The sequence below is a fragment of the Lacerta agilis genome, chromosome 2 (assembly GCF_009819535.1).
Source record: "Lacerta agilis isolate rLacAgi1 chromosome 2, rLacAgi1.pri, whole genome shotgun sequence".
In the NCBI taxonomy this organism is placed as follows: domain Eukaryota; kingdom Metazoa; phylum Chordata; class Lepidosauria; order Squamata; family Lacertidae; genus Lacerta; species Lacerta agilis.
In genome coordinates, this window is record NC_046313.1 from 32,544,553 (window position 1) to 32,560,931 (window position 16,379).

The window sequence follows — 16,379 nt, forward strand, 5'->3', positions numbered from 1 at the left end:
ACTTACGCAGCCTGCAGATGGGGCAGTTGTTGGCTTGGTAACGCAAGGTGTCAGCGCAGGTATTGCAGAGGCAAAGGTGGCGGCAAGGTAAGATCAAGGTGTCCCGGACATCAGAGAGGCAGACCACACATTCTGCACTATTGTCGCTCACCTCATCTTCTGCCACCTGGAAAGGAAAACACAGCAAAATACAAAACAGGTAGGTGAAATGTGACATTCAACTATTTCCTTAATGAGTTTGAATAAATGGGAATGCTGTTTTGCTGTGTTTACACAGACGTATTGGCGGGGGGGGGGGGAGAGAAGAGAACTGAAAAAATTGAGCAGTAAATAAATGTTAAGAGTTCTTCCCCTTTTAAATTTTAAAATTTCTGCCACAGCAGCTTTCCAAGGCGAATTCTCCCATACGAAAACAAATCCTTCTTGAGTCTGCTTCATGTGTATTTTCACCTGCCCTGCAACCTCTGCTTCAGTACTCACCTTGGAATCCTGTGTATTGTATTTGTTTTCTATCCCATAAATCTCTTGAAGGAGGTAGCTCACTCCGTCCACCTACATGGGCAGGGAGAGAGAATCAACACATAAGCAATTAGACGTAAGTAGAGTAAAAAAAATGGGCTCCTTTGGGAGGAGGGGGAGGACTACAGACAGCTTCTATGAGAAACAAGAACTTTTCTAATCCAAAGATACCAGTCTGCTTCAGTCCACACACACACACACACACACACCCATATATTGTGGGGAAGCAAACTCCATGCTTCTCTGCAATACTTAAATGCTATGGGTGACTAGGGCATGTTGAATTTTTCAACTTTCAAATTCCCAAATGGAGGGGTGCTAAAAAGCTGTAACATGACTTGGGAAATCAAAAGATATTTTGGTTAAATTCATATAATTTAGTTTTGTTTGGTAAGTAAAATATGTGTAAAATTGCATAGAATTTTTTTTAAAAGACTGCCAAATACTTGTGGTTTTATTATATATTAATTTTATTTTTTTAATATTTAGCATTGCCTGACATTTTTGGAAGGTAAAATTAGAGTTCTTCATTTTTTCCCTGAAAGCAGATTGTGTGCTTCTTCATCAGACGCAGGCTTCCAAACACGTATTTTTATGACCCCTCGCGGAAGAAATTTGCAAAAATTAAGTTTCATCCCTAAAACGACATGTCCTAATGGGGGATCATCCATTGGTTCTAACATCAAACCGTCCTCTAATTTTCCCTAATCCATGGCTTCCCAATGCCTTTTATCTAAATGCTCTCTGCAATAGGCATGGACGGTTGAGACTAGACTGGGATGGAGATCCCAAACAAATCTGACCCCCAACTCATATGCCCCCCCACTACCAATTAGGCAATATCCAACTTAGAAGTAGCCCACTGAAATGGATAGACTTGAAATGGATCTGCTCTGAGTATGACTAATGTTGGCTATCACCCAAGTATACTTGTGTCTCAGGTGTCTTCAGTGATTCTAGGCAGCTTCCCCAGAAAAGTAACCAGGGACACACCTGAACTAAAGCAGCAGGCAGCCACCACCAGGAACCAATCACACACTCACCACTTGCTTCTGTTTGAGGGGCTTCACACAAAAGCTGCCGTCGGCATGCTGGGAGAAAAACACAAACGATCAGATAGGGCTTTAGTCTGTCAAAAGAGGCTTCACAGAATACATTTGTGATGAAACAGAATTCGCCTACTGAAGTGCACCCGCTTTAAAAAAGAACGCGTCCACCTTGTAGCAGAATGCAAAAGGAATGCATCCTATTCATGTTGTGCCTTGTGCTTCAGGAATCTTCTGAGAATCACTCCCCTTTTAACTCTCCCAGCACTCTTCTTTACTATTCAAACGCTCACAAAAGATTGCTATAGTTCAAAGGCAGCCTCTAATCCATTATATTTATTTCGCTGTGTAGTCACGTAAATATTTTTTACATTCACTCAGCCTGCGTACAAGGTGTGAGTGTGTGTTGATCTGTTTTGGTATAAGTGAGTTTGGGTTGTTTCCACCTAGCTTGTAACAAGCATGTCTTCTGATTATATCCCTGTTGAACATTAATGCCCCTCTTCTTTGGTGTTTGGGCGTCTAGAGAATAGACAGTGTTACCAATATCACTGTGTAGCAGAGCGTCAAACAAGCAGTGTGCAAAGCCTGCAACCTCAGGTGCTCAGTAGGATCACCATCCCTAGATCCCCTCCAATTCCATGAAATCCTGTTATATAGAAAAGGGCCCCAAACTTCTCTTCTTTTGCCAAAAAGGCCAACATTGTTCAGAGATCATGGATGCTTCTTGGACATTGCCCAAATGAACTGGAAGTTTGGGCAGCTCTCCAAGCCATTCCTCATGATACAAAGTCACGTAACTTGGGAGAATGTGGTGGGAAGCAGAGGCTGGAGAAGTCTACAGAGCTTGCCCCTTGCCAATTTACCCAAGTGGCTCAGTAGTCTTCCTAACTAACCCTTTGACCATGGACTTGCTTTCAGAGCAAACTCTTTACCCACATTTGGGAGCCCAGATTCCTGGGCATAAAAGCTATGGTAGCCTGGACAAAAAGTCAAGAGAAAGACCACACTCACCTTCTCAAACGTCGCCAGGAGTACATGGCAATGGCCCATATGCTCTGCAAGGCAACAGGCAAGAATGAGAGTGATTCACACACACACACATGCAGAAGCCTGTATATAGATGATAGAAGTCAGGGATGGCATTTAATAATAATAATAATAATAATAATAATAATAATAATAATTATTATTATTATTATTATTATTATTATTATTATTACCCCACCCAGCTGGCAGGGTTTCTCACAGAATACACAGGAACAGTTGCACTTCAGCTCTCATCACCTCCAGCCAGAAAGGCCAATGGCCAGGGATGATGCCAGCTGCATTTTGCCAACACGTGGAGGGTGATAGGTATGTCACCCCTGGTACAGGTTTTCTACAATTGTCCACTGATGAACACAATTCAAGTTGGTAAAACCTACAAACAGATAAATTAAATGTGTACAAATAGCTCATTATAGGCAGTTTTCAGAGTGTATTTGTTTGCTAATGTCACTCAGCAGGGCACCTGATGGATAAGATGGAATGTGGTTATCTAAATAGAAGCTGGGTTGCAAAAAGTACATTTACAGCTTGCCAGGAAAAAAAATCATTTGAGCATCCCTGTTAACTGAGTGCCAAAATGAATCCTTAAGAGCATCGCTTACCGTCTCCCTCATCTACCACAGCAAGAACCACCATGGGGTAGACTTCACGGTCCAGATCAAAGGCCAGCTGCAAAGAACAAGAAGGAAGAAAGGAATATATATAGTGGTGAGTGAAGTGAGCAGGGGCATCGGCCTCTAGTAACACCTAGAGTTGCCACGTGCTTCTGTATCAATACTGCATTTTTAAAAGAGATGAATGGACTCAATTTCCCTCTATACTACAGTATACTCTGCTTGCATCTTTTCTGTTTGTAAATTCCCATAGGGCAGTATCCTGCCGCATTAGTATTATCAGGATGGGTGCTTACAACTTACTAAGGACTCCTTAATTATTATGCCTCCCCTCCAGTGCTGAAAATATCCATTAAACTCCCTTCCCACATTTCCAAACCCACTTTGCCTTACCTCCTCTTCAGTCCATTCTGAGGGATCAACAGTGTGGGAGGGGAGGCAGAACTGTTGGCACACCCCTCGCTTGTAGTGGACAGTCTCCGATTGCAAACTATTGTCTTTGGGGGTGTAACTACCATGGAAAGGGAAGAGAGCAAAGAGTGAACAGCCACAGAACGTGTGCTAATTATTCTTGAATCCCAACAGGTAGCATTCCTCAAATGCACTCCAAGACAAAGATCTTCTTCCTCCATGCAGCAAACCAGCTTTATCTCTAACAGGCACATTCTAGTTCAAAGGGATTTCAGGTCTGCATTATATTAATATCCCCCAACAGCCACTTCCTTATTATCCAGAATATCAAGGCTCCACTCAAGATTCTCTAATGGAATCCTCAAGGCCTATTTCCAGAGCAACCCCAGCATGTGGTAGCCCACGCTGACATTGATCCATGGTGAGTCACTCATCTACATCCTGATAGCATCTACATAATTCAACTCAGATTGGCTTCGGTATGCCACTGCAATATTGCCTTTTCTGCAAATGTGCAGAGATGTTATCAGATGCCATATTACTCGATTCTGTGCATGCTGTCAAATGCTGTTCTAGGATGAATTCTCCCTTGCTACAGGCTGACATTTATTCCAAGATTCCACAGCTCAAATTGCTACACAGACCCTTGCAGGTAATCTTTCTGCCCATCCATTAACTTGTGTCTAGTTGATTTCTTCCCCCTGCACATATAGCAAGCTCAACCCAAGGCCCTTACAGCAAACCACTTTGCTTTTTGTTGCTGTTTAGGTGCTTTTAATCTATTCTGCTTCTGGGCCCAATGTGTGTGGCCATTTCTCTGGTCACCTGCCCTTGCTCTTCCAGATTGATTTACACATGTTGGCTCCCTGCCTGAACCTACAGTGATTTGCAGCCTCGTCCCTTGAGTACTCTGCCAACTTAGCTTTACAGTAGCATACAAGAGAACTGCAAACTACATGCATTTTATACTAGTGTTTGCTCTATCCCAGAATGGATGTTTCAATTAACTTAGCAATGTCAAGATGTTTGTGTTATCTTTCACACTGCTTTGCGAATGGTCACTGTCCTTATTTTACATGTTTATGCTGTAAAGCAATTCCCGTTTTCTTGTTTTCTTGTATTTTGTTTCCCTATGGCCTCACTGCTAACATTTTCTCTCCCTTTCCACCCATATGTATTCAAAAACACTCATCAACTAAGGATCTGATGAAGTGGACCCTGGCCCACAAAAGAGTACACCATCATTAACTGTGTTAGTCTTAAGGTGCCACTCAAAATATCCAGAGTTCTATTAATTCCAAAGCAGGTTAAAAAAAAACAAAACTGCTCTGCCTTCTAGCCATTGGCAGATTAATTCATTTTGCACTATGTGCAGCTGTTTCCCAGGAGTTAATGCTTCTGAATACCAGTTGCTAGAAACCAAAGGAAGGGAGAGTACTTTTGTCCTTGGGTCCTGCTTGAGAGTTTTCCACAGGCATCTGGTTGGCCACTGTGAGCACAGGATGCTGGACTAGATAGGGCACTGGCCTGATCCAGCAGGTGGGGCTGGGAGAAACGGTGCAGGCTTCCCAACTGAACGGAAAGCCCATGTCCTACGCACAAGTGAATAGGCTCCCCTTACAAATGTTGCGCTTAACATATAGATGCTGTTGGCAGAGCCAGGAGGTGCAGTCCACCTCCTCCCTCCATTCACTGGTGGTGCAAAAAATTCGGACACCCCCTCTGAGTATGCAAGAAAAATTTCAGAAATACTATGATTAAGCTGCCTGATTCTGTAGGAAGCAAACGCTCCCCAACCCAGCATTCATTATATTTACCTCACTACTCCATTTTGGAATTCTTCAGTAGCCTGGTAATAAATTGTTATAGCCACGCGGGCATCAGTGTCAAATGTGAATTCCACATTGTAATGGACTTTGGCTTTGCTGACTTCTTCCCCTGGAGTCTTCACTTCCTCCGTGCACCTGGTAGATAAAGGCGCAGGCAAAGAAATTAGTCTAGCTCTAGACCAGGCATAGGCAAACCCGGCCCTCCAGATGTTTTGGGACTACAACTCCCATCATCCCTTACCACTGGTCCTGTTAGCTAGGGATGATGGGAGTTGTAGTCACAAAACACCTGGAGCGTCTGCACCCACCTGCCACAGTAAGACAACAGAATGTGATGCCATCCCCTTCTTCCTTCCAGACACCCATTTCATCCCTGCTACATTAAGTGTGTCGAAATAAACCTCTACCCAAAGCTGATACTTCTGGGCACACCCCTATGGGGCAAGGGCTGAGCTGGACCCTGAAGATAAGTATTCTGGAAATGAAATCCTGTGTTTCTGTGGGGCTTTGGTTCCCCATGCTATGTTTGCAGAGTTAGTAAGTGTGGCAAGAGAAACCCAGTGTTCTTGCTGTTTTATTATTATTATTATTATTATTATTATTATTATTATTATTATTTTGTTTAAAATGGATTACTATGGTGTGGGTCAATATTATTGGAAATGAAGTTGCTGGGTGTGTGAAATTGATTGTAGCAAGCAGTGCAATGAGTTTAAAAGGTGGGTGGGAGTCAAATGAAGAACTGAGAGTTTCAGCTGTGTGTAGAAGTACAGCGTCATCAAGATGCCAGGACTACCTGCCAGGACTACCATGTTGAGAAACGACAGAGGGATCATGTCCGTGCCAAACATTTAAAGCACTCTTATACCACTTTAACAGTTATGGCTTCCTACATACACACCTCAAAGACACATGGGAACTGTAGTTTGTTAAGGGTGCTGACCTGACAATTCCCCTCCCCCCAAAAGTTAAAAGTGGTATCACAGTGCTTTAAATACCGGTATATACTTGAGTATAAGCCTAGTTTTTCAGCACATTTTTTGTGCTGGAAAAGCTGCCCTCGGCTTATACTCGAGTGAGGCGGGTGGTGGGGGTGGCGAGAAAGAAGCCCTTTCTCTTCGCTCGTGCCGCCACCCGCTCTCCCCAGTCAACCATTCCTTAAGAAGTGTACAAGAACGGCGGTTCTTTACTCTCCCCAGGCAGCTTGTTCCATTCCTGAACTGCTCGCATAAATGCAAACTTGGCAAAGGAAGAAGAGGAAGGAGCAGCCCAAAGGGCTGCTTTCGGGCTGCTCGTTCCTCCTCCTCCTCCACAGCGGCAAAGGTGAACCGGCTTATACTCGAGTCAATAAGCTTTCCCAGGTTTTTGTAGGAAAATTAGGTGCCTCGGTTTATATTCAGGTCGGCTTATACTCGGGTATATACGGTATATAGTATGGATGTGGCTCTTGAGTACTAGTCTCTCAGAGATCAGGCCTAACTAGGCCTACAATGTTACCGGATCTACCAGAAATGGCAGACCAATTCTGCGGTGCTAAATTATGTACCCTTGTTTGTTTATGTATTTGGGGTATTTACTTCACACCCACCCACTGTCGGGGAGGGAACCCCAAGCACACAGCTACTGGCAGCAGTGGTGGGGGAAGGGCTACCAAAGGCTTCCTCCCCCCCCCCCTTCTTTCCTCTGCCTTTTCTGCATGCCTGACTTCCCAGGCCTTGGCAACATCCCTCTGAAAATAGCTGGAAACACAAATGCAAATTGAATCCAGAATGCAAGCAAGGAAGGGGCAATCTTAGTAACCAAATTCACGGCATGTTAAACTGGTAGAGAACATCCCTTCACCCAGGCCTGTTTCATTACTGCCGCTATACTGCCCACAGTCTTTGCTAGGTCAGTCCCTCTCCACCCCCCGCCCCCCCCCCCCGCAACCCCTCAGGTCCTGAGCTCTAAAGTGCTGGATTTTATTTGGCTCTGATTTTAGCCCAGCAACGGGAGTGAATTCAACTCAGTCTAAATCCTGTTGTCACCTGCAGTGACCCTGAAAGCCAAGCGGAGAAGATAGAGATATAAAGGCGCAAACAGCCTGTCTCGTTGGGCATCGGTGTAACTCCTCCTCTAAAACAGCCAGATAATCTCTGCACTAATCTTGAGGATCTCCCCTGCTGTACTGCTGCTGATGAGATTGCTTCCAGCAGACCATTATCAAAACGGAGCAAACAGACTTACCTAAATTCAAGCGTTGCTTTTTGAAGTCAAGTTCAAAAGTGGGGGGGGGGGGGTAAAGGAGCAAAACAATGCATGAGACTCTCATCTGCGGATGGCATGTGTGTTCTGAGCAGCTGAGTTTGCCCAAGTATGCGGGAGGCTGGGGGAAGGATGATCCTTTCATGTTTAATGAGCAGCATAGACCTGGGCATTTAAAAGTACTAACCGAAACTGGGAAAAGGATCAAACCTCTGTTTCTTGTATTGAAGGGAAACCTGTTCATTTACACACATATGCAGCATTCATAACTGGCACACCATACATGCACGCATTCTGACACTTAAACGCAGTGATTTTGTGCCCGGGAAATTAAGAAAAACCAGCTCTCAGACATCTAACAAAGGGCACCCTTTGTCAGAATGAATAACTGCAAAGGTACACAGCACTCACTGTGTATAACACCCAATCTATCCTATTAGACAACAGGATCATTAATGCCTGAAGATGCTTTTACAGAGTTATCTGATGAAGTTGGGAAGGGAAGGGGCATAGCTCATAGGCAGAACATACATGCTCTCCATGCAGAAGATCCCAGATTCATTTCATCACATATCCACTCAAAAGGATTTCTGGCAGCGAGGCTGAAAAAGACCCAATCCTTGCAGAATCTTTGGGCTCACCAAGGTTGACAGCAGCTGCCTGGTTTACACATCACGTTAAACCGTAGTTTAAAACAACGGGCAGCGTGTTAGTGCATGCTGCTCAAAAGTTCCCAGGTTGCTGCTTCCCCACTTCTGCCTGGGACAGGACAGGAGGCAAAGCAACCAGAGGTTGGCTTCACATTACATGCAAACCAGAGCTCATGGTCTGTCCCCACAACCAAAGGAACTGTGATTGGGAAGTTATAAGGTCAGCTCCTTGAGTTAAACCGGTTTAAAATAAATTATGGTTTAACATCAGAGTGCTACAAACCCCTGTTGTGAAGCAACAGCGACTTACTTGACTAAGCGCAATGTGTCCTTTCGGATGTTGATCAGGCTTCGCAGTGTCTTCACTGGCTCCTGGGGCGGTGGGGCAGCATACGGAAACTAGACAGAGAGGAAAGAAAGAGAATATGACATTTTAAGATGTCACTCGGTCTCTAAGGCCCCATCTGCAGTGACTGGCACAAGCCTAATTTCTATGTTCACTCAGTATTGCATGGGCAATAGGATCCTGACAGACGCATTGCTTGCCCTTGAAAATAAAGGGAAGCAAGAGACTTTTATAAGGATCACTAGAAACAATCACTAGAAACAAGCCAAATACATTTCGAATCATGGCAACTGAAAGAGTCCCACAACTGGAAATGCAATGGAACTTAAACTGTTGTTCCTGAAACTTTGCATCTCTGGGCTCGTCCACACTTCTGCTTGCCCCATTACTTCCCCCTGGGGAGACCCAAAGGTTACTGCTGAGGACCAAACAGCAATTGGATTTTCTGCGGATTGCTGCTTGTTCCAAATCAGCAGTAAAAAATGTGTTTTCCATAGGAATGTTGCAGGGCAAATGCAAAACCGCTCAGCTGCATGCTTAGAAAGCAGAGGACAAGTGGAAAACTATTCAGCCCCATGCTTTTTAGGCTTGGGACAAGCACAAGTGTAGATGAGCCCGGGTTTTGTTTTTTGTTTCCCTCCGCTTGTCCATTTGCTTGTTCTCAACATGACAAGTTCAGGCTTATCTGGTAATTTAAAGGATGCTACAGTCAGAAAATCACCTCCAGATCTGTGAACAGCAGCAGCCTCTTGACTTGAAGTCGGGAGTTGCATTTCAGGAGCACAGAGATGTAATGGCAAATTATGAGTGGCTCCACATGTGCATATTGAGTATCTCAAGGGATGTCATGGGGGCGGGGGACAGCTCTTAAGGCACATGCCCCCCTCGGGGCACAAAGGAGGCTCTGTAGCTCCCTGCAACAACTGAGATGGAGAAGGAGAAAGTGGAGGTGGCAGGCAAAAGCGGGACAACAGTTTGGAATCTGAAGGCTGAGCTCCCTCCTTGGGCTCCAGCAACTAGTAGGCCCAGTAAGTTAGTGAATGGGCATTTACCGGCACTTCCTGTGAAGGGCACAGCCAAGCTTCCCTCCCTCTCTCTCGGGGGGAGGGGGTGTTCTCTAAAAATGGCTTGGTAAAAATTCTGCTCCGTGTGACACCTGTGTCACATCTATGCCATACATTTACATAGAACTGTAGAGTTGGAAGGAACCACAAGAGTCATCTAGTCCAATTCCCTGCATTGCAGGAATCTTTTGCCCAACATTGAGCTTGAACGCATGACCCTGAGATTAGAAACCTCATGCTCTACCAACTGGAGCTATCCCAATTTTAGATGTCTTCTGAAAATTACCATTGTTTATCCAGGCCTTTGCAATATGTATTTGTTTCCTTTCAAATCAACCAGTATTTACTGATGGGCTCGAACCTATGTCCCCGAGTCTCATCCTTATCCGACTGAGCTATCCCAGAGAGATTTTAAAGCACATGGCTTCTACCAAAGAATCGTGGGGAACTGTACTGTGTGCTGGAAATTGTAGCTCTGGGAGGGGTCAACTACAGTTTCCAGGATTCTTTGCGGGGGGGGGGGGGGGTTGAGCCACGTGCTTTAAATGTATGGCATGGATGAGACCCCAGACTGGTACAGTTGTGGTTTATCCCTCCGTTGCTGGAAGAGTGGTCGCCTTGAAAGATCAGAATACAGTACATTTTTCCTATGTGCCTGCTGAGACAGTGAAAACCTCCCAAGCAGCAGAATACATCCCATGCATGCACTATGGACACATTACAGCTGCCTTGGGAATCTTTGCTCCAAGTTATTCATTTATTTAGAGCAAGCAGGATGTTTCCATCACAGTCTTAAAACACAAGCCATTATCTGCACTGAGATTCAGTATATATACATATATACAGGTGAGAAGGTGGAAGCTGCTTTGGCACTACTTCTGCAGCCCCTTTCATGCTTTGCTTGCCTCCTCCCTGTTCTCCTATTGCTCTCGTAGAAGTCTACCGTGCCCAGTGCAGTAAACAAGAGGGGATATTTTTAGCTTGCTGATGCAGCAAAATGCCGATTTAGATCAGTATCTGGAGGTGGGTGCAGAGATTACTCTCTGCCTGCCTGTCATGGAATGACTTCAGATTTGCCTATTTAACCAACTGTGCGCCAGAAGCAGAAAAGGGATTATTTACGCCTGCTTGATATTAGTCAAGTGAAGCATATAAAAAAGCAGGGGAAGAGAAAGAGAGTTAAGCAAGACAGTTTCCCTAGAAGGAAAGGAAATGAGCAGGACAGACAGCACAGCATTGTGCAACCCATGAAGGGGGTATCAATGCTGGGAAGAAAGCAGTTAACACAGATGTACTCTTGAGTTATTAGTGTTTGTCCACATCAGAGCAAAATATGGACCCCATCCCAACGTTGTTTGAGACCTTTCTAATTTGAATCCTAATGGCTTTGGACTTTCCAAAGATTAAAAGCAAACAAGCAAACCAACCAACCATCCAACCCACATTTCAAAGGGGAACAGTTCATGACAACACTGGGATGGGGAGGATGTCATTTTGATGCCCCTGCATTAATGAGAAGACAGGCTGTGCAAATCCACAATCTGCTCATGTGGACAAGCCCTTGGTTCGCTGAAGCCCTCTTGATAAAGAATATTTCAACTTTAAAGAAGAGATGTCAAGGCAGAATTAGGATTCATTTCAAAAGGGTGTGGTGCAATCTGAAGAAGAGCTCTGTCACACATACGGCCACTCCCAAGGGCTTATCCACAGTTTCCTTTCCTCCGCTCTTTTTAGGCATGGTCCACACTTTAAAGCTCTGTGTCAAAGCAACTTTTGTTTTGCTCCAGAGCTTTCCCTGTGAAAACCCTGAATTGACATTTGCTCCGATTCAGCTTTAAAGAGTGTTAAAGTGTGGACCTTTGCCTGGAGAGACTTGGGCAAAAGGGTAAGTGTGGATAAGCCCTTAGTCTTCTGTCTGGTGTGGCTCCAGTGTTGAGAATACTGTATATATATGGCACTTCAAACCCTAGCATGTTGGAATGCTTGTAACAAATGAACTAAATGCTTCATTCTTGCCTATTTTCACATTTGTTTGCATGTTCGCTTGTCCTTTCTCTTTTTTCCCTTGAAGAACCCGTTTTTCATTGTGACATTTTCCTGCTGGAACATGCACTGCGTTAACCAAATTGTAAATATTGCTAGATCTATTGATATAATTACAGTATACAACACATAATACAATAGACCCGTGGGTCCTAATTTGGATGAATGTTGCCTTTTCATACCAAGTTAATATTGTTTTGTTGTTTACTAAAGGTAATGTTGCATGTAAAAACTTTCCTTTTGTTCAGTGAAGCAGCACATCCTGGCAGCTATGTAGACCCATTTGTCTTGTGCATGTTCCATTAAGTGCCTGCTTAAATCCTGCAGAATTTCTAATCAAGAGCTGAATAATGGATTTAAATACCTTTTTTTAAAAAAAATCAAAAATCTGAAACATTTATACTGTGCTGTTCAAAATTGAACATCGTCTAACAGAAAATGTAAAATAAATTAACCAAATCAGATACAAATCATAGAAAAAACTGTGTGGATTAAAAACCAACATCAATCACGACTCAAGCCCCGCTGATAAAATATCAGTGTGCAGTGTACCCATTCCCCAAGTCCTCCAAAACAAAAAGATACTAACAGCCCATCAGAAAAGCCAGGTGTGGGGGCAGGACCAGGCCAGAGGATAAGCCTCATTCCGCCTGGATTTGTGTTTGAGCAATGTAACCTCATTGAGCTCCATTTGGACTTGTCACAGCTGCAATATACTCATCCATACCTTATGGATGCTACATGGCTCCACGACAAATCCTTTCATTTTGAGTCAACAGCTTCTGGCTGACATAAGCAACTACAACACAGCATAAAGAATGCCCAGAAAGGATGAACTGTTAAAAGCGTTCAGCCGAGCTCTACCAGATGTGGAATGCAGGCATCATGACAATCCCAGCACCGTTGACACAGAAATGTAGGTTTTGTAGCCAATCATGCGATGGCAGGGCCCAGTCCTAGAAGGGCCACTGATGTCAGGCCACACAAGTTCATGTGAAAGTTTATTGGCTGGAGCCCAAACAGTGCTCTGCACTGCAGAACACCAAGGTACCTCGTAGAGCACACAATATCGGCTCTGCTTTGTTCCAAGATGTTAGGAACACTAGTATAAACCATAGAATAGTATACTCAGATTGCTGACATATCAACCCCCAATTCACAAAGAAAGGAAGCCTAGCTGGCTGCAGTGCTACATCTTATGTCAAGCCTTTTGGTGCCACCAAGTGGTGATGTTTTGTTGTTACTTAAGCAGAGGCATACAGGAAGAGGAAATAGGATAGGATAGGGTGATGCCAATTAAAATCAAGCCAAAGCACCAAGCGCTCTCACTGCAGGCAGTGAGGAGACTTGTATCAAATTTTGTATTTGTAGACAAATGGACAGCTGAAATCTTCCCAGGTTCCTGCAGGGGAAACTTCCTCCAGAAGCTGCTATACTCCTACCATCCCCAACCATGGGCCACACCGGCTAGAGTTGAGAGTCCAGCCATGTCCACAGACCCAAAGATCCCCCATCCTTATGTCTAATGCATTAGTTCTTCTGAGACTTTTATCCAGAGAGCCAGTCATTGGCCTGGTTCCTAGACTTCGCATGATTGGGCAAGCATGCTGGTGCACAGTGAGAAACTTAAGGGCACTTTGCTCCTCCTCTACCCCTACCACACTACTGGGAGCCAAGTCATGGTTTGGGGCTTAATGATACATCCAGACCTGGGACCATGGTTTGTTTCCATGGGATGCCCCAAATCTTGCATAGCTACCAAAAGTAATCTAGACTCATCTACGTCTGGAAGCACCAAGTATATTTGAGTTCTTAAAACTACAATGTGTGCATAAATCAATGCTAAACTCCTTTAAACCAATTATTAGTGGGAATGCTGCTTAAAGAAATTAAAGCAACGAACATGGACAATTTTGAGTTCTACCGCAAAACCAAACAAAAACCCTTAATTTTAAGAGGGGGGAAAGAGTTATATTAAATGACATCCAACGTCTATGTTGATCCTTAAAGTATAATCTGGATAGAATGGGCAACTTATCTAGGATTACCCAACAGAGGACTTGGCCTCACTGCAGGGAGTTTTCCAATCCTACAGCTGGATAGCTCAGTTGGTTAGTGTGTGGTGCTGATAATGCCAAGGTTGCAAGTTCAATCCCTGTGTGGGACAACTGTATATGCCTGAATTGCAGGGTGTTGGACTAGATGATCCTCAGGGTCCCTTCCAACTCTACAATTCTAAGATTCACATTTTGTATTTTGCCACCCTTTAACCTTCTCCCTTGACAAAACAGAATACATGTCTCCAAAAACCTGAATTTTTTGAATACCGGTAATAAAGAAATCGTGTAAAGCAGGTAAATGCATGTACATTGACTTTTCTCATGGCTCTGTGGGTTCTGGACCCATCACGGTCTATTTTCTAGACCATGGGGTCTAGGGTATACAAGGCAGGAAATGCATTGCTGTCGCCGATGGCACACACTATCAAGACACTTGCAGCAGATAATATTCTAATCCAGTTGAATGTCAGCAAGCACAATCTGACTTCCTAGAAATTTCGCTATAGGAGCAGGCCCACGCTTAGATGGATTTCAGCCTAAGTTCTATAGTGATTCATCTATCTCTGCCTCCAGTGTCGCTGGGTGTATTCTACCTTATAATCTGCTGCGTCGGCAGAACACCAGAAAAATGCATTGATCCTCAAGTGCTGCCAAAAATAATTCAACAGTAAGGGCAAAAGGGGGGGAGGATATCAAGTCATTCCTTGGCCAAATGACTTTGACGCAAGAAAAGAAAAAAAGGATGTGAATGCTGAATGCCGTTCCCACAAATATGCACTTAGGTGCGCATAGACTTGAGAAAGAGCCCTCAAACTGCTTTATTTATTCAAAGCAGTGCAGCGCTGCTTCTAACCATACTACCAGGGATTTTCAAGATGTGCCAATCTGAACCGTGGCTGGGAATTCCATATATTAGTGGGATGCCTAACAGGAAACAGGGCAGTGTTCGTGTATGCCCAAGCGGCTCACTATGTTCTTCGGAAACCTTTGCACTGGGTCTATTGCTCTTGGAAAAGCGCAAAAACAAATTAGCAGGTAACTGGTCCAGGGAGAAACAATCTCACTTAGGGAACTAGAATATGGACACACTCTCTGCCTTGAGGGGAAGCGAAGTTTACTGTTCTACTAGTAAACTGCCATGTAAAGATTAAATGAAGCTGTATTGGAGATAGAAATCTGGAGGACCCCATGTTTGTGTGTATAGCTACATTTCAGCTTCCTATAACCACACAGATACCAAACAAGTCCATTAGACTTGACTCCTGACGTCATCCACCTTCTACAGCTGATGGCTTTGTTCTTACCACAAATGAATCCTTCAAACTTGATGCCTTTAGAACAGAGTACAAAGTGGCAAAGTTTATTTTTCTTTCTGAGATGTATAGTTCCACCTTGCATGAAACTTCATGGTGAAACCAAAAATTAGCCATTGACTCAGCCAGTAGAGCATGACACTCTTGATCTCAGGGTCGTGGGTTCGTGCCCCACATTGGACAAAATATTCCTGCAATGCAGGGGATTGGACTAGATGACTCACGGTCCCTTCCAACTCTGCAGTTCTATGATTACATCTCTAACAGACTGAATGTTCAATTATTATTGCATTCTCTCGTGTTTACATGAACCACAAGAGTGCATAAAAACAGGCTTTTAAAATAAATTTAGAAATGTTAATACACTCAGGATAATATTGACAGAAGCCGTGCGCTAACGACTGTAGCAAGCAATTAGTGCTTTGGTCTGAATTCGTAAGTAGAACAGCTGATTTCAAATCATTCTACTTTTCCTGGCAATTTAACAAATACCAATTAATCCATCTACCCTGATTAATGGGGTTTGATGGCTGGTGTGGCTGATATCTAGCCTGTTTAATTCACCTCTACCTCTTATAAAATCATTGGTGTCCTATAATAGGGGTTGCAAACCTTTTTTGGGCCAATTGGCACATTTTGAATTTTGAGAGAGTCTGTGGGTGCCAGTCACAAAATGGCTGCTGTGGGCGTGTGGCATAAAACAAAATGGCTGCAATATGGACATGGCATCCTGATTGCCACATCCAAAAGAGCAGAAGAGGAGATAGGAACACAAAATGCCTCTTCATTAGCTGCCCAGTCATCTAGTCCAACCTTCTGCAATGCAGAAATCTTCACCCAACATGAACTTGAACCCACAGCCCTGAGATGAAGAGTCTCCTGTTCTACCAACTGAGCTATCCCTTGGGATGCCCACATAACAGATGGTATCTATTTAAATTTTTTAATAAATAAACAATTTGTGGGATGGGTGGGCAGAAATCAATACCAATCCATTCACACCACAAAAGATTTCCATGAGTGGATTAAAAAAACGGGAAGACAGTATACACTTATAGCTTTAACACAGTTTATGTTGGCCCTGCCAAGCCAAAGAAAATCATTTCGAATCCAGCCCTGGGCTGTGACGAGACTAATCACTACAATGTGCTCAGCAAGCTACGCTCAGCAAGGGTGGGCTTCTTCACAAG

The 16,379-nt window shown here is 43.9% G+C and overlaps 1 protein-coding gene across 4 annotated transcripts in view; it reads right to left on the minus strand.

The window, feature by feature from the left end:
* The window catches only part of RNF157 (ring finger protein 157), a 65,668-nt gene that overhangs the window by 19,206 nt on the left and 30,083 nt on the right, over window positions 1–16,379 (minus strand). For all 4 annotated transcript variants that reach the window (XM_033139394.1, XM_033139395.1, XM_033139397.1 and 1 more), the window contains exons 3-10: window positions 8,674–8,762; window positions 5,458–5,604; window positions 3,623–3,740; window positions 3,218–3,284; window positions 2,580–2,623; window positions 1,563–1,610; window positions 481–552; window positions 7–166 (exon numbers count right to left, since the gene is read on the minus strand). In XM_033139394.1, the coding sequence (XP_032995285.1) occupies window positions 7–166; window positions 481–552; window positions 1,563–1,610; window positions 2,580–2,623; window positions 3,218–3,284; window positions 3,623–3,740; window positions 5,458–5,604; window positions 8,674–8,762 (745 nt within the window). The remainder of the gene's footprint in view (window positions 1–6; window positions 167–480; window positions 553–1,562; window positions 1,611–2,579; window positions 2,624–3,217; window positions 3,285–3,622; window positions 3,741–5,457; window positions 5,605–8,673; window positions 8,763–16,379) is intronic.